The sequence below is a fragment of the Haemaphysalis longicornis genome, unplaced genomic scaffold, assembly GCF_048455015.1.
Source record: "Haemaphysalis longicornis isolate Haplotype H1 unplaced genomic scaffold, Haemaphysalis longicornis Haplotype H1 scaffold_1, whole genome shotgun sequence".
In the NCBI taxonomy this organism is placed as follows: Eukaryota; Metazoa; Arthropoda; class Arachnida; order Ixodida; family Ixodidae; genus Haemaphysalis; species Haemaphysalis longicornis.
The window spans coordinates 465,881,091-465,907,576 of NW_027526203.1; the positions used below are offsets into that span (position 1 = coordinate 465,881,091).

The 26,486-nt window shown below is 52.1% G+C and overlaps 1 protein-coding gene across 2 annotated transcripts in view; it reads left to right on the forward strand.

Annotated features, from left to right (window-relative positions):
- LOC144156212 (rhotekin-2-like) overlaps positions 1–26,486 on the forward strand; it is a 182,622-nt gene that overhangs the window by 6,671 nt on the left and 149,465 nt on the right. Inside the window, exon 1 of one of the 2 annotated variants that reach the window (XM_077688094.1) lies at positions 20,232–20,364. The exons of the other annotated variant lie outside the window; for it this stretch is intronic. Within the exon in view, the coding sequence (XP_077544220.1) occupies positions 20,302–20,364 (63 nt within the window). The 5' untranslated portion in view covers positions 20,232–20,301. Of the gene's footprint in view, positions 1–20,231; positions 20,365–26,486 lie in introns of those variants that run through there. 2 annotated transcript variants of the gene reach the window in all.

Sequence of the window (26,486 nt, forward strand, 5' to 3'; positions counted from 1 at the left end):
AAGCAATCAATCAATGGATGTTGCCTGGAGACAGGCATTGGTCATGTTCTGTTGAACTAGCGTCACCGTTATGTGCTCGCACATTACTGCTTCCCCAAACAGCGCTGATACCAGCGGAAATCAAACGTGGGCTGCCAAGCGTCTGGGACAGACCGACCCTTAACAAAGTCAGCCTGTATGTTCAAAAACAGCAGGACTGGTACGAGTCGTACCGCAGAACGAATGCCGTGGTCATGGAGCAGCCTTTCAGTGGGAAATAGCCCATTGAGCGAGAAAGGCGGCTTCGCCGCTAAAGTGGGAGCCCCGTTCTCGGCTTCCATAGCACGAGCTTCGTTCGCATTAATAAAAGCGCGAACGAAGGACCGCGCTGATGGGCAACGCCAAGTGTGCAGCTGTGGAGAGAGAGAGAAGACGTTATTGAGCCAAAAAAATGCCGGTAGTCGCCAGATGGAGCGGGGCCCTCTTCACGGGCTCCATATATGGTGTGCGGGCCTTTAGGCCCCTGGCGCAGGGGCGGATCCAGGGTGGCGCCAAGGGGGGGGGGGGGGGGGGGGGGGGGCTGTCTTTTCGGTGCGCGCTTCAGGCGAAGGTCTGTCCCGATCTCCTCAGCGAGTGCAGTGGCCTCCGTACTTCATTTGCCCATTTGCACATATTTCATTTGCCTTATGCGGGGGCAGTTCTGGACTGCCCAGGAGCTGCTCAAAACTGCTCTGGACAGCAAAGAGACCAAAGGTGTTGCACTAATCTCGGGAGCTTTCCTTTTTTTTTTTTTTTTTGCAACAGTAATTCAAGTCACCCATCTCATTCGCCGCGTAAGCAACAGACGCCATGGTCTCAAAGAGCACGACATAATACGCTTGACCCAAGCCCTAATCATCAGTAGGATTACTTACGGCACTCCATACCTCAGTCTCAAGAATAGCGAGCGCGACAAACTGAATGTCCTTATCCGGAAGGCCTACAAGCTTGCACTTGGTCTACCTCTGACAACTTCTACCGACAAGCTAATGAAACTTGGTCTGCACAACACCTGGGAGGAACTCGCTGAAGCTCACAAAATCAGCCAACTCGAAAGACTTAAACTCACCAAAACGGGTCGTCATACGCTACGTCGGCTTGGCTACGATGCACAGGAGACATCATATAGTAAACAGCGCATTCCCCTGGTTCTACGCCAACTTATTACCGTTGCTCCTATCCCCAGAAATATGCATCCCGTATTCAATGCATACCGAAGAAAGGCCAGGGTCATCACCCTCAGAAAATCCTACGGAGACAACAAACCAGCGGTCCGCTACACAGATGCTGCCCGGTACCCTCGAAAGTCTGCGCATGCCATCAGCGTTGTCAACAACCATGGCACAGAACTCACGTCGGCCACAATCCCAGTCCCTGACACAGAGTCTGCAGAGGAAATTGCCATCGCCCTCGCTGCTACCACGGGCTCAGACTACCTCACTGTGATCACAGACTCCAAAACCGCCTGCCGCAATTACCAACTAGGTCGTGTTTCTGGTCAAGCCATCCGCATCCTGAACAATCTACAAAGCCCACCCGAACTCCGCATAGTCTGGACCCCAGGCCACGCATCCCTCGAGGGGAATGAAGCGGCACACGCCGCTGCCCGCGAGCATACATTCCGGGCCTTCCCCTCGTTGGCAGACAGATCGATGACCTCCAGCGATGACATTCCAAGAAGATACACGGATGTCCTTGCCCATTACCGACTGCAGCGCCGCATTTACCCCCCACCACACCCCAACATGACCAGAGAGGACGCCATTACCCTCAGACAGCTGCAAACTAACACCTACCCCCACGGAACACTACTCCATGCCATCTACCCAACAACATACACTCTGACTTGTCAACACTGCCCCACACCCAACACTCTCTACCATATGGTCTGGGAGTGCCGACAATCGCCATCATTAAACCCCCAACCAAACCCAACACTGGAGCAGTGGGAGGACCAGCTGACCAGCTCACGTCCTCAAGACCAGCAACGACTGGTGGACAGGGCCCGCCGGGCAGCCAAGGACCAAGGCTTCCTGTACTAAGGAGGCCTCCCACAACGGAACTAATACAGCTGAATAAATGTTTATTCCTCCTTCTGCTCCTCAATCTTTGTCGTCTGCATCGGCGCTGCCGAACCGTGCTCCCTTGCTCATGGCCTTGGCGGCTGCTGTGGGGCAGCGCTTGGCAGCGAAAACCGCGGGAATGGGAAACATTGAACGAGCCGCCGGGGTGGGAGGAGGGGGGGGGGGGGGGGGGGGGGGAATGTGAGGCGGCGCGAAGTCGACATATGCCTGCTATGAGCCCAAAGCCATGAACACATGGAGGAACATTACGTTACGTTGTTGGCGGATGAGACGGATGGGTGGAGATGGGTATGAAAGGGGAAAGCAAGGGGGGGTGAACAGGTGCCTTGGGGGGGGGGGGGGGGGGCGGCCCGCCCCCAGGGCCCCCCCTCTGGATCCGCCACTGCCCTGGCGACCAGTCGGGTCTTGTCTTCCAGGGCGGAGCTGCAAAGTCTCCCATCGCTCAAGTAATGCGGTGCTGGTTGGGGGGAGGGGAGGGGGCACGGTGTGGGAAAAGTCGCACTCTCAAATGACGTGGCGGAGTATGCCGAGTCGTTTGCAGAAAGGGCATTCCTTGTCGTATCGTGCGGGGTAAATTTTGTTTTGAAGTAGAGGGTGTGGAAAGGATCCCGGCTTGAATTTGTCGATGATTGATGATGATTGATGGTGGGTTTAACGCGCCGACGCAACGCAGGCGATGAGGGTCGCCGTAGTGGAGGGCTCCGGATTAATTTTGACCACATGGGGATCTTTAACGTGCGCCGAAATCTCGTACACACGGGTGTTTTTGCTTTATTTGTCGATAGATGCATTGTCCTTGTCGAGTGAGGGAGTGGTGAGGTGGGTGGAAACGTGCCTTATCCTCCCTGTAGTGTCTGAGTATTTCGCGGTAGCTAGTGATGGGTTGTTGTGCAGTCTCCTCGGCCCGGAGGGTAGCTTCGCGGGCCTGTTGATGAGAAAACTCGCTGCCCTCGACTTCGGAGTGCGCTGGGACCCATGTGAGCTTGGTTTTGGAATTTGGAGGGTCTGTCTTTTGGAGAATGTGGGTCGCTGTGAGAGACACCCACCCTTTTCTGTAGTTGCTGTATGCTCTCTGGGAGTCCGTGATGATGGTCTTGGTGCCGGGTTGAGGAAGGGCTGTCGCTATGGCCACTTCCTCAGCCTCTTCGGAGGACGGTGTGACGAGGGAAGCGCAGCAGACGAGCTTGTCAGTTGTGACGGCTATCGCTGCCGATGTAGAGCCGATGGGGAGTGAGGCATCTGTGTAGAGGATTCCGTCATTTTTGTCCAGGAGTTTGGCCAGGGCTTTCACTCTGGTCTTTCGGCGACCTTTGTTGCAATCGGGGTTCATGTTTTGGGAGATTGGTTTACTTTCGATGATGGTGGCCCAGATAGTGGGTGTGGGTCCTTTGCCTTGGTGATAGGCTACCTGCCATCCGATTTTAGCTAGGACGGCTCATCCCGCTGGGGTCTGGCTGAGTCCGATTCGTTGGTTGGAGAGGTGGGTCTCTGTTTGCGGACGGTGTTGTGCTTGGCCATGCTCAGGATGCGAGTGTGGTGTTCAGTGGCATGTCACGGCCGGTCAGAACGCGCTCGCGAGTTGTGCAGAGCTCGCGAGCGCGTCCAGCAGAGCTCGCGAGCGCATCCAGACCGGCCGTACGAGCATATCAAGCACGCGCCTTCGCATAGCAAGCGGCGCAGACAGCGCAAAACTGAAAGGAACGCTCAGCAGCGTTCAATTGAACATTATTGCTTTCGCGTTCACGATTCATAAGAAGTACGTATACTATGTATCATCAGTACTTTCTTGTTTTACGTTTGTCGAGCACCAGCGATGGGGCTATAGCCAACCACGAGATTGCGTAGCCGTAGTTGAACTGTCTTCGCAGACCGCGCATGCATGCCGATGGCCGATGTGTGTTCTTTTGCGCGGCTTCCGCTACGGGCTTTTGCAGCAACATCGTATCTCTTGTTGCGAGACACGTGTCGACCCACGTGTGTGCGACCCTATCCTCACGGATGAAGGAAGTTTAACCCCGGCTAGGAGGGTGCCAACGAGACGCTGCCGGATCATCCGGGAAACTAAGAGACGCTCAGCCGTGCTATTCTGAGCCTACACAACTCGAAGCTTGCGAAGGGGCGGAGGCTGAAATTTCCTTCGCTGACTGTGAACGCTGCCGGGAAGAATAGCAAACGGAAGCGAGCGCATCTGCCAGTAGCTCTCTACGCGGCAAGTTTCGTTAACCGCGCGTTGGTCCTTGCAGGTCTCTCGATAAACCACACACTGGTTTCCGTGGGCCCCGTCCTGGGCTGGAAGGCATCACCTGTTGTCCCCACTCCGCCGCGAGCCGGTTCCGCATATACGTGCAGTTTCCATCCGTCACCCCGTTAGAGCGATGGACTGACGGAAAAATTGGTTGCAGTGCTTATCAATTCCAAAGTAGCTTTGAGCGCAGCTTTTAAATGCAGAGCATTTCAGTAACTCACGATGTCACCCGCGTTGACGTCCGTAGTCGTGGTCCGCACCCCTCCCCCTACACTATATAAAAAAAAAATACTATCCGGCGCCTGGTTTCGATCCCTCGACCCTGCGGGCGGAACGCAATGTACATGGTGCTCTACCCACTGCGCCACAAAGCCGACACAGAATGGGAGGCTACGAACGCGCCTTATATCCTTGACTCATTCAAACTACGTCAAGAAGCTGCTGATACAACGCATTCACTACCACCAACTCCCCAAACACTAAACGTTAACGCAATACACCCACCCCCTAAGCGACGCATTTACTCGAGTCCCCTCGCGGGGAGATGGGCCCAATTTTTTTCAAGTGCCATTTTTTCCGGGAGTGAACTGGTGATTTGGGGAGGGGGGGGGGGGGCGAATGGTTTTGATAAAAAAATAAGCGAAGTTGACCTTTCCATGCATTCGCACCGACCGAATTGAACTTTGAGCGGGCCTTTAGTGCAAGTTCCATTCTAGACAGGGTGTGAGTGCTGCTTCACCGCCTGTCTATTACTTGAGTTGTTAGGGGACCACCGAAGAGGAAGCATTCTGCGAGCTGCAACAACGCCTGCAAATCCCGCCTGTTCTCGCTCATTTAGACGAAAACGCCGAAACGGAACTGAATTTCCGGTGGCGTGTCCTCAGGGCAATGTGCGGAGAGGTTGCGCGTGGCCTTCCTCACTTATATTTCCCGTGTAGCCTCGCCTCAGCGGAAAACCTTTCATCAAATTCAACCCCCTTCTCCTCAATCTACTGATCACAAGCTATGTCTGCGGACTATTGCGTAAGATTAGCCGGTATGGGGATTGACTGAGCTTTCTGCGTGCTCTTTTTTTGTTTTTTTTTTGTTTTTGCTGATGCTTTCAGACAAAAAAGGAGGGGGTGGGTGGGGTAAAAAGTCGGGCTATGGGGGATTCTGGAGAAAGGCTGGCCGTAAAAACTCCTTTTTGCCCGTGTTCATCATGTCGATAAATGCGACCGAACAGGGGTGAGTTTGGAAGCGGAACGATTCTAACGCTCCTAAATGTTGAATGACAACTTAGTCGAAATTGAACGAGCTATGATTTTCTATTTGCCTCAATCACTGCAATTGCAAAGGCAACGACTCTTCCTCAAACACTGCCATTTGCCGCTGCGGTGGGGCACGCGCACTGTTCCAGTGGCTCATTGGCTGGCGTGGCGTGGGAGGCGGTACGAAGTCAACTGGAAAGCGAAATGACCAATTTCGTACCATCGCGGTCTTGGATCGTCCTTGCTTCCGTACCGTGCGTGTGCCGACCAAGGAGGTTTTGGTGCCGACACCGTGTCTTATGTGTACGACCACGACGCAGTGATAACGTCAGTTCAGCCGCCGTGCATTGAGGCTGCTGTGCCCGGCGCTTTCGCATAAGGAAGGCACACGACCGCACACTAGCTCCCACAAAACTATAGACCGAGAAAGGAGAACCCTTGGGGCAAGGCTGGGCTCGAAGCACGTAGCGATAAGAGAACGCGCGCAGTGGGTGTACGGCCGGTTCGGAGGTTCTGAGCGCGCGTGGTGCCGGTGGCGCCGACCACGAGCAATGCTGCTGCTTTTCCGCAATTAGTTCCAGTGCCGTGTCACGAGTAGGAATTTACGGACGCCGAGAGCGAAAGTCTAAGGGTGTTCCTTTTTATACATCTGGCGGCTGATTTACAGATGTTTTTTTGTTATTGATCTGCTTTCACTTCAAAACACACACACACACACACACACACACACACACACACACACACACACACACACACACACACACACACACACACACACACACACACACACACACACACACACACACACACACACACACACACACACACACACACACACACACACACACACACACACACACACACACACACACACACACACACACACACACACACACACACACACACACACACACACACACACACACACACACACACACACACACACACACACACACACACACACACACACACACACACACACACACACACACACACACACACACACACACACACACACACACACACACACACACACACACACACACACACACACACACACACACACACACACACACACACACACACACACACACACACACACACACACACACACACACACACACACACACACACACACACACACACACACACACACACACACACACACACACACACACACACACACACACACACACACACACACACACACACACACACACACACACACACACACACACACACACACACACACACACACACACACACACACACACACACACACACACACACACACACACACACACACACACACACACACACACACACACACACACACACACACACACACACACACACACACACACACACACACACACACACACACACACACACACACACACACACACACACACACACACACACACACACACACACACACACACACACACACACACACACACACACACACACACACACACACACACACACACACACACACACACACACACACACACACACACACACACACACACACACACACACACACACACACACACACACACACACACACACACACACACACACACACACACACACACACACACACACACACACACACACACACACACACACACACACACACACACACACACACACACACACACACACACACACACACACACACACACACACACACACACACACACACACACACACACACACACACACACACACACACACACACACACACACACACACACACACACACACACACACACACACAACGCACGCAGAGAGAGAGAGAGAAAGAGAGATTGTCCCGACGACTTCCATGAAAAAAGACCTCCCGTATAGCCCGTAAAAGTTCGCATATGGCTGTACCTGGTTGTATTAGTTTATAGCTATAAGCGAGGAAGATTGCCTTGGTTATAGTTATTTATATGCAACAGCGCTTCCATAAGCCAAAAAATTAAAAAATAAACTGACCTTACGTCACAAACAGTGAAAGCAGATTTGCAGGTAGCGTTGACGCACTTGACAACCTCCCAACCATGCATTAGGCAACTGTATTGCAAATTATGCCGCTTCAAACCCCCTTCGCGCACATTAAGGGGGCCATAAAGACAAAGTAGAACGTTTAATTAGAAAGAACTAGGTTTCAATACCTCACTCAGCTCTACTCTAGCAAGGAAAGAAGTTTTTAACCTAAGAAAACGCAATACGTATTGAGAAACTTTCAAATTTCGCGCTACAGCAGCGTGTTATTGGCAAGAGTGGCGTCATATGGGCCAGCAGTAAAAGCATAATTATCAGTGTGTCAACTGCACGTTAGCATTCAAGTGATGCGATCAAACGGAACCAGAGTTACAGTAGCCCAGTCGTGTGAAATGGTTTAGTTCGGCCGCCGCCAATCGCTTAAAAAAAATGCAGTGACGTCATAGTAAAAAGCCGAAAAGTGGCTAGGGAGTCGCCACTACTACGTGACATGTTTTCTTTGGTATCTCCATTATTTGTTGAAGTTTGCGATAAAATTGGCGTCATTGTTATTGGGACAAAGCAGCCTTTTGAACGAACCAAACTTGTTTGTTTTAATGGCCCCTTTAAAGATCCCCAGATGCTTTACATTAATCCGCAGCCTTCCATTACGGCGTTCCTTATAGTACAGGAGTTGCTTCAGTACGTAGCCACACAATTGGGACACTTGAGAGTGGCTGCTGTCACGTTAGGGGGCTGTTCGTGAAGGCAGGGACCGCACGTGGTCGAATGCCCGTCTTTGTTGCCGTTCTCATTCGTTGCGATTCTTGTGGTACACCTTGGGGCTACGCCAAGGACACGGAAAGCTAGGTTGGGGCGAGGGAGGCTGTGCAGCCCGGCCCGCAGACCATGCCAAGCGGACCGACAGTTCACCGTACACCTCACATCGAAAAGCACTGGTCTCAGGTGCACAGGTCCCCTTGGGAGTTGCCATAGCAACGGAGACGCACGGGGACCCATTGGACACGCCATTCACGGTGGCAACACCCATCGAAAACTTGACAGTCTGTTCCACAGGGAAGCTTGACCTATAGGCGCGTTTGGCGAATACCTTTATCCCGAATTTTAAGCTGTACCATTGTCCTGCTAATGGCGAAAAGTGGTCTTCCGGTGGAAGGGACGCTGACACAATATAAAGCTCACGCTTGTTCAGTGAGGTTAATAAGCAACAGCGCGCGGGACGAGCGGCAGTAAGGGCACGGCGCAAGACCAAGACATATGGGACGAAGCGCTAGCATTCGCTCCGTCATTCAGGCTGAATGCTGTAAAAGAATACACGAAGCAGATGTGTGAAGCTATACGAAAGCGTGCCTGTACCTTGTCCTGTTTTCTTGCTCTGTACACCGTGCATGACCTACACTTGCGAATTTTTGCTTTGTGTCCTGAGAAGGAACAAGAAAGTAACTTAATTTCCACAAGAAACCCCGTAAGTTAATATGTTTAAGAGGCGGAGTCATCGATCTAGCCCTGGCCAATCCCCTCTTGTGATTATGTGCCAAACACTTCAAGGGCATCGTCATCATCAACGAGGAACCCCTTGTCCGGAGCTGCGCGGTCAGCCAGTCCTCGTTGCAGTGGAGTCGGCCAGCCTCCTTTCCCATGAAGGGGGGTGCGGTTGGGCATGGGGGAATATTACTCTGATACACGCCTGTGGCAGTGCGCGATGATATTTTGTCCGGCCGCTCGTTTTCTCGCATCAGCCGGTGGCAGTTGTCGAGTATATAAAAATGAAGGCAATTTAATCTTCTCCGTTCTGACGAGTGAAATCGCAAAACCAATATAGCAGAACTTGGATTTTGGAAGCAGGGAAGAGCGCTCGGAAGCATTCGCCGTTGCCGATAATGGCAGAGCTCCTTTTAGGTTTTCGCCCACTTCAATGGCCAGTGAATGCGCACATGGGCCTGAAGGAAAGGGGGGCACGGATATTTGTTGGGCTTACGAGGGGCGCACTGCTGTGCAGTGCGCTGTCCTGTGTTCTTCTTGGTGTTTACATTCGCTACCGTGGCAGACTCAAGGGACATTGAGGCGATTTTTAAATCGTACCAGATTAAACTCTACGATGCGTATGTGCTCACTTTTTCTGGACGGCTGACACGCACCATTGACCCCTTTCCACCCGCCCTTGTTTTAGTTCTTTTCTTTTCTCTGGCTATGACGATGCACTGGCAAGTCTGCAAGGCTTAGTTCAGCTGATGGCTATCATGTTTAACCTGCATGGCCTTTGCATGAACAAACGGGAAGTGGATATTAACCTCGAAATGGTTTGAAATCAAGGTTCTAAAGGCAGTGAATATATGTAAATTACCGTCCAGTGTGACGTCATTTCCGGAGCTGTGCAGCTGCCGTGAAAAGCGTGTGGCGTTTCTTTTCTCCTGGCGCCCATTAGAAATAAAATAATGCTCGGTAGGCTTGCGCTGAACACAGTCGTGTAATGGATTAATGGCTACAACTGCACAATTAATGCAACTGGAAATAAAACTTCGATGAACTCACTCCAGTGTCCGTTTCAGGCAGCCTAAGGCGTTGCGCTGCTGAGCACGCGAGGTCGATTCCCGGCCGCGGCGGCCGCTTTTCGGATGGAGGCGAAAAGCAAAAACGCCCGTGTGTACGAGATTTCGGCGCACGTTAAAGATCCCCAGGCGGTCAAAATTAATCCGGAGCCCTTCACTACGGCGCGCCTCATCGCCTGCGTTGCGTCGGCGCGTTAAACCCTACAATCAATCAATCAACCGTTTCAGGCAGTAGCGTGGGCGTAGTACTTTTCTATGTGGTTCCCATCTGATATTTAAGGTTTAAGGCAGGCCTTTTGAGTAAGCACCAATCAATGGGTCATATTATTCCTTTTTTTACATATTATCAGAATGTGCGCTTATACGACGGAATCGTTCGGACTGGTGATTGTACCTTAAGCAACAAATGGAACGCGAGCAAGTAAACAAACCTCACGAAAAGATTGCTTGTTGCGTCGTTATAGAGTGCGTCTACGAAGTTGGATGACGGCAATTCATTACTAAAACGGCCCGTGGCATCATTCGATCGTTGCGAAACGAGATTTTATCATTCCTGCATTGTTCTTTTCACATTTTCTTATTGTGTCGCTGACTGTACTCGTGTGGTTTTTAGCAAGCACTTACAGGAAGGCAGTCCGCAGGAGTGTTCAGAGCCCGAGCATTATTCCAAGTGCCCCGCGCTGAGCGGCACGTTTACACTAGAGCGATGTGAGAGAGAGAGAATCAACTTTTACTGAGCCCTTTAAAGAAGGTGTGTGCGCGCAGGCACCAGATGGGGTGGTTCCATAGTCACGGGACCCATATGTGTCCAGCAGCTCCTGGCCCTTGGCCACCAGTCCGTACTGAGTGGCGAGGTCGGGGCTGGACAGCAAGGTCTCCCATCGCTCGAGGGGGTTGGGGATAGGGGTGGGGCTCTTGAGTTTCGTGCACTCCCCTATGATGTGCGCCAGAGTGCCTCTCTTCTCCTTGCAGAACGGGCACGAGCTGTCGTGCTCGGCCGGGTACATCCTGTTCAGGAGCACAGGATGCGCTAGCGACCCCGCTTGCATGCGACGAACGATCGTCTGCTGTCGTCTGTCCAGCGGCGGATGCAGACCGGGAAGCCTACATCGCTCGTTTCGGTACATTTGGACAATGTCTTTGTAGCTCGTGGCGGGGTGCGGTAGCTCGTCCTCGGCCCGGATTGACATTTCTCGGGCGTGGTGGTCGGCGAGGAGGTTGCCTTCCACCTGCGAGTGAGCCGGGACCCACACTAGCTTGATCGCTTGTCCCGGTGGTCTTCGTTTGTTCAGAATGGCTAGTGCCGCGGGAGAGACTCTCCCCCTCCGGTAGCGCCCGTATGCCGTCTTGGAGTCGGTTACCACGGTCCCCGCCTCCGGCGTAGCCAGGGCGAGGGCCATGGCCACCTCTTCTAAATCGACCGGGTCCTTTGTTCGCACCGACGCTCTGGTGACCAGCTTGTCGATGGTGGTGACGACAGCTGTTGCCTTCGTGCTGTGTTTCGGGAGCGAAGCGTCGACGTAGAGTACCCGAGGGTCCTCTAGCTGCCGGGCCAGAGCTTTGGCCCGCGCCGATCGCCTCTCGTCGTGCCTTCCCGCTTGCATGTTACGGGGGAGGGGTTTAGTCTCGATTGATTTTTGCCACTCCTTGGGTAGCGCCACCGTCTCTGGCTGTGGTTCTATCTGCCATCCGATCTTTCTCAGGACGGCCCGGCCGTGCTCGGTCTTGCGCAGCCGTATTCTTTGGTTGGACAGGTGAGCCTCGATCAGCTCTTCCGCGGTGTTGAGCGTGCCCATGTCCATCAGACGTTGCGTCGACGAGTACATCGGCATGCCCATGGCGGTCTTTGTTGCTTTTCTTATGGTCGCGTTGAGCGCTTGCGTTTTCCGCCTTCGTCAGCCGGAGGTACGGGGCGGAGTAGGTGACGCGCGACACGACGGAAGCCTGCACCAGACGCAAGGCGTCTTCTTCCTTGAGTCCTCTGTTGCGGTTGGCAACTGTTCTGATCATGCTCGTAATCTGTTCTGACGTGTTCTTGATTTTTGTTAAAGCCGCCGTCGCCTTGCCGTCGCTTCGCAGCAACAGGCCCAGAATACGGGTCTGCTCGGTCGGCTTGATGTGCGTGCCGTCGATGGAGATGGTAACGTTCGACGGCGCCTCCTTCTTCGGTCTGCCCGGTTGTACCATGAGCAGCTCCGATTTCTGTGGAGCGCAGCTCAGGTCGCAGGACTTAGCGTACTCGTGGACGGTCGTTGCCGCTCTCTGCAGCAAAGTAAGCAAGGTATTTTACGGAGGTGCCCGCGGACATGGGCCATCTGACTGTTGCAGGACATTTTTGAGCCGGAGAACACCGAACTATTTAACGTTTGGCTGGCATTCAATATAGTTGGCAAGTACAACTACTACAACATCGGGGAGAATGCAGATAAAACAAAATAAAAGCAGGAATAGGCTTTAAATGGTTGTGGAAACATACCAGTTTTGTTTTGTGGTGTTGACCGGAATCAAGTTACTGCAAAACCGTGTTCATGACATTACCAGCATCAGTCTTCAACGTGGCCACCGCCTGATCGTAGTCGCCGTGACGGGAAACTATACTGCATGCTGAAAAAAACGCGTCTGTGTTGGGCGTAAGTAGAGAAGTCGTTAACGTGAAGGTTAAACAAAATCACGCACCCTTCCGTCTTCTAACGACGACCGTTGGTTGAACGCGAAGCTTTCTCGTCGCGCATTCTTTGCTTGTCGTTTGAGTTTGGTCCGAGTTTCGACCCTGTCGAAATGGAGCAATCGGACAGACGCCAGCTTCATAACGCGAGAGAGCCAGGTTCGGTTCCTACCACGGGACGCGTTTCTTCCTTTCACTGCACCCACGATCATGAATGATCGTGGGTGAAGTGATCATCATCGTCAGCTCTAGAAAGTTGGCTTTCCTGCAGGGCGTTCTCGTGTTGCAGACGCCGTCAGTGAGAACGCTAAAGCTTTACTTTAAAAGGGGGGCCAAAATAGAACCCTGCGGGACGCCGCCATTAGTTCAGTGTTACTGCTTTTAATGCTACCAACGACTTGGGTTCGGTCACCCAAATAGTTTCTAAAATAAGGGCAACAAGGGGCCGCGAAATCCATAGTCACACAGTTTACAAAGGAACCCGCCGCGGTGGCTCAGTGGCTAAGGCGTTGCGCTGCTGAGCACGAGGTAGCGGGTTCGATTCCCGGCCGCGGCGGCCGCTTTTCTGATGGAGGAGAAAAGCAAAAACACCAGTGTGTACGAGATTTCGGCACACGTTAAAGATGCTCAGGTGGTCAAAGTTAATCCGGAGCCCTCCACTACGGCGCGCCTCATCGCCTGCGTTGCGTCGGCGCGTTAAACCCCGCAATCAATCAGTTTACGAAGGAGCACTTCATGACTGATGGAATCAAACGCTTTCGAAACGTCTAAAAATAAGCCTCAGGCAAACTCGTTATCAACTGTATTGTTCAAGTGATCGTACAGATCTGCCAACGCCAATTGAGTGTCCCGCCCTGTGATCATGAAACCATAGTGATCAAATGTAGCGCAGCAGAAACACACGGGACGGAAAGAATACACACGTCCCGTGTGTATCTGCTGCGGTATACATTTGATCACTATGAATTACCAACTATCCCAGTCTACATACAGGTTTACATGAAACCATACTGTGTTGGTGAAGGCACATTATGTTGCTGGAGAAAGTTGAGGATGGTGGAGTATGCGTGTTTTTCAATTAACAAGGCAACACGCGAAAGCATGAACACAGCTCGATAGCTAGATACTAAGTTGCGTTTTCCGCCAGTGTAGAGCGAAAATTATGATGGCGAATTCTTTTATTAGGAAGAGGAAGACCGAACGTCGCTGGTGAGGGAAGGGGGGGGGGGGGGGGAGGAGGGAAGGAGGTAGGCGCCCACTAAATCACGCTTTGCCAGGCCGCTGGCAACGCCAAACTGCGCTAAGGTGGCCAGGTGATAAGGGTGTTGAAGGATGGATGTCCGTATGCACAGTTTCAATATACGAATTTTGAAAAAACTTTATGAAAATGACTTGTTTTAACTTTGGCGGAAATGACTGTGTTGCAATGACGTTGTTGACAATAACCAATAAAACGCATTTCAAAGTATCGAAATTCCTGCAGGGACATCGACAGTAATACCATCCATACCAGCGCATTTCCGTCTTGTCATACTAAATAAAATGTAGCGAATAAGGGCAGGGTTAACTATACTCAACGCACTTTAAATGGAAAAAAGCCAGGTGGGGAAGTTTCTGGCAACCGAGGGTTAATGAGTATTGAATTGGTCCGCTAATGTTATGGATAGCGCACCAAAATTTCTAGCGATGGTTTCATGCGTTTTTTTTTTTTTTTTTTTTTTTTGGTGGGCGGCCTTTAAGCTGATTTATAACGAACCAGGTTTTACTCGGGTTAGACCGGAATTCTGAAAATATGCGACCGGAATTCCGAAAATACGCAATGAAAGTGCTGACGCTATTTGGTACTAATTAAGGCAGCAACCCTATTGCGGGCAATTCTATAAGCGGCGGGCGATTTATCATTGTTAGGGAAGCGTCGACACAATACCCAAGCGAACTCTTTTTCAGCAGTAGCGGAAAGAATGCTGCGATTCATCCAAGGACAGTCTGCCTTTCTCTGTTTTAACAGTATAATTTTTTTTGCATGAGTTTACCATTTCCACATAGATCGTTACGAATGAATCATAGGTGCGGCATTCAGGAACCTCTGAAAGGAACGCTTCCCAGTCATATTCTTTGAGCAACAAACCAAGCTTACGATTGACAATAATTTCAATTTCTGATCCTGCCTTGGTGTGGTGTACTGATTGCGGTAAACGCGAAAGGAAACGACTCCGTACGGAAAAACGATCGGACAGCTTGTGCTCAACAACTAACGGAATGGCGTCATCGTTTTCAGCACGCACGTTAACATGATCCAATTAAGTACAATGACACCAAAGATGCTCCGAGATACACTACAGGCGTCGGAAAACTTATCATTCCTTCGATGCCAGCGCCCTCAAGTATAAATATTCCACGACAACGGGCTTTTGGTTTTTTATTAGGTCTATGTTAATGTCGCATATCACGCAATATAGAAGCATACAGTGCATGCTAAGGAGATGTTGAGACCTGGGCGTGAGAAATGGCATCGGAAATATCATAGTTGCAGATAAACGAGTTGTACTGTATCAGCTTCTGCACTGGTTATTATGCGTACGACGAACTTGCGGCGGTGGCAAAGGGCGCGACCGCAAACGTGTGCGCAGCGGTTCTGGGTGGCGCAATGGCGGCGCGTGACGGCAGCGGTTGTTCCGAGACGCGTGATTCCACACGGGAAAGCTTCCGGTGGCTCTGCGGGTCCTGCAACGGTATTAGCATAGAATGGTGGTACGCGCATTCGGACGCCTCTAGCGGCCTAGCTGCGCTCCGGTGTGACTCATCCGCCGCCGGCGGTGCGAGGCCCACGGGCATCGGCAGCCATTTTGTGCCTTTCAGTGGAGGGAGCATGCGCAGTGCTGCTCGAAATTCCAACGTGGGGCTGAAAGGGACCCTGCAGGGGTGCTGCTGGCAATCATTTGGGCCTTGCAGAATAATTGCGAACGCCATCGTTATTTCCAGACCGAAACGGCACTCCGCGACGCTGTGTGCTTCTGTGACGTCACGAGCACGCAGATAGAGCCCACACTTTGAAGAACGAGGAAAAGAGAGCGCTTTTTCTTCTAATTACCTGCAAAAAGCAAAAACGCCCGTGTGTACGAGATTTCGGCGCACGATAAAGATCCCCAGGTGGTCAAAATTAATCCGGAGTCCTCCACTACGGCGCGCCTCATCGCCTGCGTTGCGTCGGCGCGTTAAACCCTACAATCGATCGATCTAATTACCTGCACGTTGAGCAGTTATAGTTGGCTCGGATATTTTTTGGCCACCTAACCGATTACTTCACGCACGCGCTTATTGACCATGTTTCATATTTAAAATGGTTGGTATGGACATTTTGTTCCCATGAGAATACGCACCGCCTCGGCAAGAAATTTACCCGACGACCTCGTGCTGAGCAACTAGAGACAAGCGCCAGCGCCGCAGGCGCGAGCTGAATTGTCTTACTAATGACGTCCGAATTTTTAAATGCGGGGACATTTCTATGTGTACCCAACAGGGAAACCCGTTTGTTCTGCCGCATAAGAACATGCGATTAGGTCTTGAGTGGTTCATTTGCGACCGGCTATATTGCCCCGGGAAAAGTTCAGCAATGCATTTGTGTATAGCAGTGCAGACGACGTTCAAGGAGCTCGGTGTGTGACTGGAGTGGCTTGCACTTGGGAGGGAGTTTCTGCATTTTATAAACCCGAAAATGTTGGTCCGTCCGCCCGTCACTCGGTTCAACCACTTGCCGCGCGGCCCCAAAATTGGCCGTATCTGCTTGCATCGCTGCAAATGAGGCAAAATATAGATACATAACCTTTAATCGAGAATGCACGTTGGATTGGTTTTTGCGATAGCAAAACTCGTTAAATATAGTGGTGAAATAAGTCAAGAGGAACGCAAAACTAAAACAAGTACCAACAGCGTCCATTTAACGCTGCCTAAGGCACTGCTTAAAGGAGCCATGAAGAGAAAACAAAAGTTTGTTTTATTCGAAAGATTAGGTGTTTCATAGTACCCCAAGCGCTTTCCCGGAAGCAAATGATGCTTTATTCACTGAGAAATAAGGCAATTTAAGCCAAAATTTTGAATCTCCCGCTAAAATTGCACATTCCGTGACGTGAACCATGGCGTCATACGAGCCGGTCCATGAAACAGATACTTAGTATGTCGACTCCACACGCGGGAGTCGACCGAGACGGCGGCCATTTTAAAAATACTAGTAAAACCTAGTGCACCCGCAGCCCTAGTCATGGAATCGCCTGATCCGGAGAACAAAACTCTCGCCGAGGAGCTCGGGCTTGCATTTAACAACCTCACACAACTTGAACGCTCAATGCTTCTAAGTGCACGAGCGGCAAGAGTTGTGGGATACGCGGTGGACGGGAAAGCGACCATTCCGCGATAGCCACAACAGACGAACGCCCTGCCGTCGGCACCGCTGCCTCGTCAGCCCCGTCGCGACGGACGAATACAGACTGGTACGTATGTGCCGTATTTTTATTACGGTTAATAATAGTTCAATTTCAGTAGCAGTATCGCTTATGCCAGTTGGCCGGTGTCGTGTATGGAAAGCCGTTCGCGCGAGCTCTCTGCTTCGACCAGAAAGATTCGAGCGTCAATGCGCGGTGTTTACGGCATTTTTTTCCCCCAAGGTCAGAGCGCTTTTACGGCGATTTGACGAAGTCTGCGACGAGCGCCAGCATGTCCCAGGAATGAGCTAACGTAAGGGTCCCTGCCGTAATCACTTCCTCGGAAATGAAGCGAGCACACTCGTACTTCCTTTAGCTCTCTTTCTCCTCCGTTTGCAAAGTTCACAAAACGTAGCCACTTGCTTCGCCGAGGTTCGTCGTTGGGCAGCACATGAATGGAGATCTCCTCACCGGGGATGTCGCACTCCCTCGACGATTTGCCCGTACTACATGGGCATTTCAAAACGTAGCAACGAAATTTCATTGTAAAGTACTCGGACAAACTGAAGTTTTCAGTGGTTGTAAACTGGAAACGAGCTCCTAACAATAGCAGCAAGCCAACACCATTTCGAAACTGCGACGACTGTCACTATCTCGTCGCTGCTTGCTGTTCCTTACTCCCCTCGTTTCTATTTTTACCTTTGCTGGTTGGCGAAATGACGGCCAACCTCCTGTGAAGGGATTACGATACCAAGCAAGGTCGCGGCTGTGCGTGCTGGGATGGTTCGTTGGCCCCTAAGAGCCTCGAACCCGAAAATTTGTCTGCGCGACGGCGAGATGTCGAGCTCGGCCGGCGGTAGTTTCGTACGCATTGGCGCACACGCTTGCGTGTTCGTTCGGAACTTCAACCGTTTACTCCACCGTTCTTTGTCATAAAAAGAATGTGCAGTATGTTTCACGGGCATTTAGCTCGCTATGCAAACTGTAAGCCCTGCCTAACATGCGTTTGCTTTTGCCGGCCTCCGCCAATCGCAGAACATTCTCGAGTGACATCATAGGTTCTGTTGCGGAAAATGAGCTGGTGGGTCGCATGGTCATTTCCTTTTTTCCTAATTATGTAGCTTATTTGAGCGAAGTTTGCGTTATAAGTGGTGTCGTTATGGTTCTAACGAGGGAATCTTTCGAATGAACCAAACTTGTGTTTTCTCTTCATGGCTCCTTTAAGCTTGGATTGAAAGCACGTTGAAAGCGTTGTATGTTCCCCTCTTGCTATGCAATTAGAGGAAGACAGATGACTTGATAGAATGAAATGTAGAAGTTCGGAGGGTAAGAATGGACTAGGACATTAAACGACAGGAACGGCTATAAGAACATGGGAGAGGCTTTCGTCCTGCAGTGGGCACAAGGACAACAGGCTAGGGATGATGATGACGATGATGGTGTGCCTAGTGTGATCCGTTGTGGGCACCTCGGGATGTCTGCATGTCAGGCCGAAACACGGCGCCCGTAGTGTTGGCGACTGAACTGCATGCCTCACATTCGCTTACACGCCGCGTGCGTACCCGGCCGTGCGGGCTAATGCGGACAATGCACTGTCTGTTCCTCGCTTTCGAGCATAAGTGCGGGCCTTTTTTGCCTCACCGCGGCCCTTGTGGCGGCGATTGACACCCGGTTTTTGTGTCGCTCGCAAGGACAGCCGAGAGCAACTTTTAACCGGCCCGCAATCATCCGGCCGCCCGGAGGAATGTGGTCGCCGCTGATGCTGTGTCCCTGTTGAGGACCTGCAAGCCTTGGGCGCGCGCGGTTTTTCGCTGCCACACGCTCGTCACAAAGTGCGCAGATTGCTTCCCCTGTTGAGTTTTCTTTTATGCGCGCCCCTCGGCGCTGCGGTCGAACCGAGGCCTTGAGCGGTCATTCGGGACGACTCGTCAGCTTCGACGGGGCGAGAGCTCTCGGCCCTCGGGACGCTGATGCCGGCCACAGGTGACGTCGCGCAATTTCACTTCGCTCGGGGACTGGCAAATTGGGCAGCTGTTCTCGCCCGTCCAAAATTGTTACTCGAAATCAACGGTCGGTGGCAGAGGGAGCAATCATGCGATCAGTCCACGGATAGAATCGCTCAAGACCTTTTTTAGATTCGTCTGACTTGCGAACTCCCGCGGAGGGTGCGCCGAAACCGAGTGTCTTACAGGTTCGGCCGTGAGCTGTTCGTTCCGTTTCGACAATATGTGAGGACAAGCAGCCCTTCAGTGGCTGTTTCACTGGAGCTTGCGCGCGCTGTCACGCTGCGCCTGAACGAGCTGCCGAAACCGTACGAAAAATTGTCGAAACAAGAAAGGTTCACTAAGTTCAACTTTGGGATTAACGCGCCGAAGCTACGCTTGGGCGATGAGGCGCGCCGGGGGGCTCCGGATGAACTTTGACCGCTTGGAGTCTTTAACGGGCGCAGAAATCTCGACACACGGGGGGGCGTTTTCGTTTTTCGCCCCCATCACAACAACGGCCTCGGGCTCGGGCTCGAAACTGCGTCCTTGGCTCAGCACAACGCCTTAGACAACGCGCCTCAGCGGCGGGAAAACTTATTCACTCGAAGAATACATAATTGAAATTGGTTAGTAATATAACTGGGCTCACTGAACCACAATATAACTGAACGAATATATATCTGGTGTAGTTATTTTGCGGATTTATTTGTGGGTCAGTGGCTAAGGTATTATGTGTAGCTACGCACGAGGGTCGGGGGTTCGACTGCTGGCTGCGGGGACCCTTAGTTTGAAAAGCGAAGTCTGCCGTGTCCAGGTTTAGTCCGCATAGCCCTGTTTCGCGGCGCGCATCGGCGGAACTTCTCGAGGAGGACCCGAGAGGCTGGAACCTGACGCCTGCCGGCACGCGGTGGACAGGTGAAAGAGGGCCGCGGGGGGGAGAGCGGCCGGATGGCGGCGATCGGCATGCCGCGGCCGACCTGATTATTCCGCCGAAAGGAAAAGGCGCGCAAAAAAGAGCGAGAACGGCGTCGGCGAGGGGCCCGCGTACTGCGCCGCTGTTTTCTCTCGTGCACGGCCGGCCCGAGCGGAGCCATGCAGCGCTACATCTACGCCCTGGTCGACCGCGGCGTGCTCTTCTGCTACATCCCCACGGAGGTGAGCATGGCCGTGCACATACCCGGCGAAAGAAATTCTCCACGCCGCTGCATCTCGCGGGGTTTTTGGCCGTCGCGAACCAGAGCTTGAGTGGCACTACCCTGCTTCGTCATTGCCCGCTCTGCTGGTTTGTCCGTGTCGTTTGCCAGCAGCGCACGATTGTTTCGGCGTCAGTGCAGGGCGATTATGCCGACACAGCGGCGCATACACCACAGTGCAAGCTGACTTGCGGCGCGGCTCCACGTGACGCGGCGGCAGCGCATGTCACTTCACTGATGGATCGCAGATCAATCGTGTTGGCAGTGCTAGGAGCAAGAACTTACTGGGCGTGCTTTTTTGACGTCGGATTGCAGAGGCCACCATGCCAGAGACCACGGACAATGCTGAACTTCGGGAGAATTTGGTTGGCCTTCGGGTTAATGCAACATGTTCCGCCACTGTCATGCGCATGTGTTAAACTAGCGTGAAAGCGTACAAATGTGACATTTTTCGGTGTATGCTGTTTTCGGTCATTGAATCTTTAGAACGTGGACGTCAGCTGATGTCGTTGCCGTCGGGAGGTTCTCCCGCGGCTCTAGCCATGTTCTCACTTCCCCGCATTGATGTGCAGTGGCGGATGAATTTGGCGCGCTGTCCGAAAAAGTTCCGGTGGAGCCTTAATTCCGAAGGATTTTCGGAAGGATATGCCTTACTTAGCGAAGCATCGCTCTGGCGACTGTCTCTCTCTTTCTCTTGTGAGCGACGATTTAGGCTGTAAAGTCGAAGTTGGCATGCGTGCCCGCACGCTCTCGACGCCGACGTCGCGTGCCTGCCTGCTCGTCCAAAAATGATTTCGCCGTGCACACCTTCATTATAAGCTTTTACACACCTTTGTGATGCCCGTGCATGTACATTTTGCGTCGAATTAAGCAGACGTCTTACTGCTTTTCTGCGCACTTTGTACAATTTTCGGCAGGTTTAGTTTTACGTCCGTCGTCGGTTATGGGCTGAAGACGAGTATACTAGTCTTCACCCCATAACCAACGACGGACGTAAAACTGGTAATATGGTAATACGTTGAGAAGTATCAAGCATTTGACGGGTCGAACGCGTCCACCCGATTTTCACGTTCGGGTGGTTAATTTACCTCGTTCGGGCAGTTCCTGCCCGATACAGTTGAGCGCGCTTGTAACAAACACATAGGTAAACGGAAATCAGTTCGTTATGCCCGTTTTTCGGTATATCTGAACATAAAGTATATGTGTACAAATGATAACTGGAAACGAAGATTTGTTCTGTATAGCCGGTATTTCGTTAAAACTGGTTCGCTATAACTGTTCTATGCTGTGCTAACTTCCGCGTGTTTGAAATACAAAAAAAAAAAACGAATAAAAACATTCCTGATTGAAGTTGCTCAGCCAGGGTGTCTGGCGGGAAATCTCCGGCGTAATGCCTGTCGCTCAGTTGCATATGAATTATATCTGTCCAAATACCGGACTTACCACGTGTATAGGTGCTAAACGTTGTTTGTTGTCTCAGGTAAGCGTGTACGTGTTTTTCAATTCGGAATTCGTAAAGGACGTTTTGCCCTCAACTACTCTACCCATTGTCGCTTTCAACAAGTTGACTAAAGCAGCTTCGTATCTACCGTAGTCTCTTCCAAGATCCGACTAAGTTTTGCGCCACAGAAAATGCCACATGCGCTGAACTAATTTTTTTTTTATATATATCTGTGGGACGCGGGAAAAAAAGAAAGACAGAAATAAGCCCTGGAGATGCGCCGCACTGCGTTCGAGGAGGAAACGAACGAGTTCTGCTCTGAATGCTGCGGGTGGCCTCCGAGTCCGTGTTTTGTCCCAGAATCGCGCACACGCTTTCGTATACTGTGGCCTTCAGCGCAGGCATCGCGGCGTCTGTATACGAGCCGAAAATTTGTTATACACGCATATAGCTGGCGGCACTTAGAAGTGGCAAACAAGTCCCGAGTGCGATCGCATCCGCGAATATGGTGGAGGTCCTGCCTGATTGTTCCTTTCTTTGTGGAGAGATCAGAGAAAAGAATGACCTCTTCGGTGTAACTACGCGCAGGTTTCGGCCATTCGCAGTTGGGGATTCGGCGTTGAGGGGGTTGCATGCCGACAGGCGGAGCCGGTGAGGATCAGTGTTGCCACCGCTGGGCGTCAGATATCCACTAAAAAGCCATAAGAAATCCGCCAGATTCCGCTAGATTCTAAAACATATCCGCTAAATTTCCCGCTAGGGCCTATTTTATTAGAAAAACAGTGCAATTTCGTATGATAAATACCTTTATCATTTTTAGAATCTCCCCAAAACTGCGAGAGCTGAAATAACATATAAAAGAGTCTTCCAAGGAGTCTAACTAGAAAACTTGAGGCTTCAGTGCGGCGGTGGTCGTCATTTGTCAACCTCATCACAGATAAGGCTAAAAGTTATAAATGTTCACACGGATGAAAAAAAGAACTCACAGGTCAACAAAAAACACATCGAGGTCTTCGTCGCCGCTGTCGTCGTCTGATATCATCTCTACAAGAACTTGTTCAGGTATTGATTTGATTGTGGGGTTTAACGCGCCGACGCAACGCAGGCGATGAGGCGCGTCGTAGTGGAGGGCTCCGGATTAATTTTGACCACCTGGGGATCTTTATCGTGCGCCGAAATCTCGTACACACGGGCGTTTTTGCTTTTCGCCTCCATCAGAAAAGCGGCCGCCGCGGCCGGGAATCGAACCCGCGACCTGGTGCTCAGCAGCGCAACGCCTTAGCCACTGCATGGGCCACCGCGGCGGTTCACGATGGCTCCAGTGCTCCCAGCATGCATCACCGAAAATCAGGAAAACCTGCGGTTGATCGGCTCAGCGCCACGCATCTCATACGCTTCCATACGCACCACGAAGCTACGGTTTGGGGCGTGTATGCTTATAATACTATCCGCGAAGACGTGTTTATGATATCCCCAAAGACAATGTCCCAGCAGCTAGAAAACGCAGCTGCGAGTGAACTTTTTCTTTTGCCCCCGAAGGAATCGGCAGCAGAATGTCGGTGTGAGCGGAGGAAAGCAGGGAGCCCTTCGCGTGGAACTGTCGCATGCATGCGATGCGTATGCGTAAGCGCGATTATGGTGTTACTGCGGCTGCTGCGTAAGCGAGAGAATGGGCGCATTTTCCGCGATTCCGTCGCAATCGCTGCCGAAACATCCGAGGTTGACTGATGCTACTCAACGCATGCGCACACAGTGGCGCCCATCCGTGATGGCCTTACGTTCTTCGGTGTGTACGTCGCGAATTGGCTCCGGTGAAAGGGGTAGATCATGACGCGAGAGGATTGATTGGGCGGGCGGGTTGTGTTTTGAGCGCGCTGATTGCTGCATGCATGCTGGACAACACTGCTTGCACTGTACAAAGAAGTGTTTATAGTTCTTTCTGAGCGAATGTTGCGGCGCAGAGTGCGAAGGGCGCTACACGAACGACGGTGCTTGAAAGGAGAGCGCCTCGTATGTATGAATGTATGTATGTATGTACGCAGCCCATTGTGACTAGCCGCGCAGAACGGGCACGCGAAGAGATATACACCCCGCTCCGCTCGCGGCGTGGCTAAATTTCCTCGTGCCCAATCCTGCGCCCGTGTCGCAGTGCTGTGTTTGCACTCTGTTTTGTTTCCCGCAAAGTTTCACTTGGCCTGCTGCGCGCAGGAGGAAGCTCTGCACTAGTTAAAGCGAATCAATCACGATCCCTATCTCGCAATTTAAAAAGAAAGCAGCAGCGGCATGTGATGGATGGTGGCGGGACAATGGGCGCATTAAGCGCCACGCGGTGCTTGTAACGGGCAGACTAGCCCCTGCGAGCCAGTGGTTACTTATGCCAAGGTCAGGGGTTTGATCTCAAGTCTGAAGGGTGGCTGAGCCTTGGTGACCAAGTGCAATGTACTCTGGCCAACCTGACGGCTGCGTAACGGGGTATTATTTCAGACCGCTTTTGGGTGATCGGAGCTTCCAACGGGACGAAATAATGGAGGGGCCAGAGGAATCTGCCGACTGAAAGCGGGAAACACTCGCAGTATTACGCACGCCTTACCCGCCGCTCTTCAGTCGTGCCCATATCGTTAACTCTAGATGCGGAACTGCGATGTAATGGGATGAGCCGGAAGAATAGCCCTCCTCAGTGATAGTCGTATAAAAAACCTTATTTAGCAGAGAAGTGGCTCCTTAGTCCAGGAGCCCACGTGGCGACTTGGCGGTCTCTGCCCGCGTAGTTTCTGCAGGCGTCAGGTCAGCTCTGGCAAAGAAAGAGGTGCGAGGGCTGGGTGGTTACTGCCGTAAGACTTCACGGTTTTTCGGCACGCAACCACAGAGGCCACAAGCAGCGGGCTGTGTTGGAGGGACTTGGTGACGCATGTACGCGCGGACAGATATCTTTCGTCGGAGCCAGGCGTACGCTACATTTTGTTATTAAAAGGTCGGGTACACTGAAAGCCTTGGTCATACAACGTGGCTTTAAGAATACGATGACACACGTGAGCAGGGTCTCTGATTCAGCCAGCTAAGGTCGCCTGTTTGCAAACTCAGCACTTTTTGTCAGTTCCCCCCCCTAATCTAATTTAATTTCTTGTCAACGGGAGTGCTTGGCGATTTGAGGTTGTGAAAATGGATTCAGTTGCTCTTAATTTCCACAGCATGCTGGTTATATTCCCTCGTCCCGTCAAAGGGGTTACGCATTCGGTGCGCGCGACTCTACCTTTGGTTCTCATTGCTGGACGAAAGAACTATACTATTAAGAACACCTTTGGATCTGCTTAACCGCAACACAATTTAATGACCAGTTTTGCATTCAAGAGGGCGAGCACGCCGGTCACGAGGCCCAGCAAGTAAGTGTTACAGTTAAGGCTGAAAGTTGGGCTAGTTGGTGTTGACTTAGATGCATATTACCAGCGAAAAAACAGACAGGGACGAAGAAAGAAGCAGACGGGACACTAGGGACGAAGAAAGAAGCAGACGGGACACTCGCTAGTCTAGCGAGTGTCCCGTCTGCTTCTTTCTTCGTCCCTGTCTGTTTTTTCGCTGGTAATATGCATCCCAGCAAGTAAGATTTCATTCGGAGAATGCGCCTTGTTTTGTGTGACGTCAGAGCGCAGCCTCAGTTTTGCAGTCCGGCCTCGTTATTCGCCGCACTCGGCCCCGTGGCAGCAGAGGCGGTGGGAAATTTTTCACACTTGATTAGGCGCTAAGGTTGTGCTGGAAGAGGGAGGGAGAAAGGGACGCAGTGTGGCTGCCGGGGTTTCCTCCCTGGCCGAGTCGGTGGCCGAAACCAGGCATCCGTGCGGTCGGTGGCCGCGCTGGCTACGTGCGCAGCGGCCGCCCGGCGTGCTGCAGCGCGTCACCACAGGGGACAACAGCGCTGTGTAGCCCAAAACGGGCTCGCGCCGTCGACAGCTCGGTTTTGCCCCGAAGACGATTGCGTGGCGAGCGGGTCGCCAAGGTCGTTGTCGCCGTCGCCGCCGCGGGCGGCGGTGCGTCACTGGGGCGATTTTTCTTCGCTTCCGTGGAGGATCTTCTTCGCTGCGTGGGCTTCCCTGTGGGCGCGCATGCCGCCTCCGCTCCCTGCGACCTTTTCGCGGAACACGGTCGATGGACGAACTGGATTAGCTTCGCAGGGAAGCACCTCTTGCGCAATCCTCTGTAAGCTGAGCCTCGGGCCCATATACATGGGGGAGATCAGAACCGGTCGCCTCGCTTCTATCTACACTATTATTCATTACAGCAGATACGACGCGAGATCGGACGCGATATTGTGCGTCGGCACGCGATTTTGTCAGCAGGCGCAGCGCACTGGGGAGGCAGCTGCAGGCTCAGTCGAGGATCAAAGTAATTTAGTGGTGTGTTACTTTTGGGCATTCTGCGCACGTGCGCTGTCTTTCTGGATTCGAAATTCAGGGCAGAAAGGGACAAAACAAAAACCGATACGGAGGGCCGGTTTTCGATAGGACCCGCGGTGGCTCAGTGGCTAAGGGGTTGCACTGCGGAGTGAGGATGCGGGTTCGATCCCGGCGTTATCCAATTAAACCCGCCGATGGGCCGAGATTCCGGCGCAATTGTTAAGGATCCCCAGGTGGTCTACATTAATCCGTAGC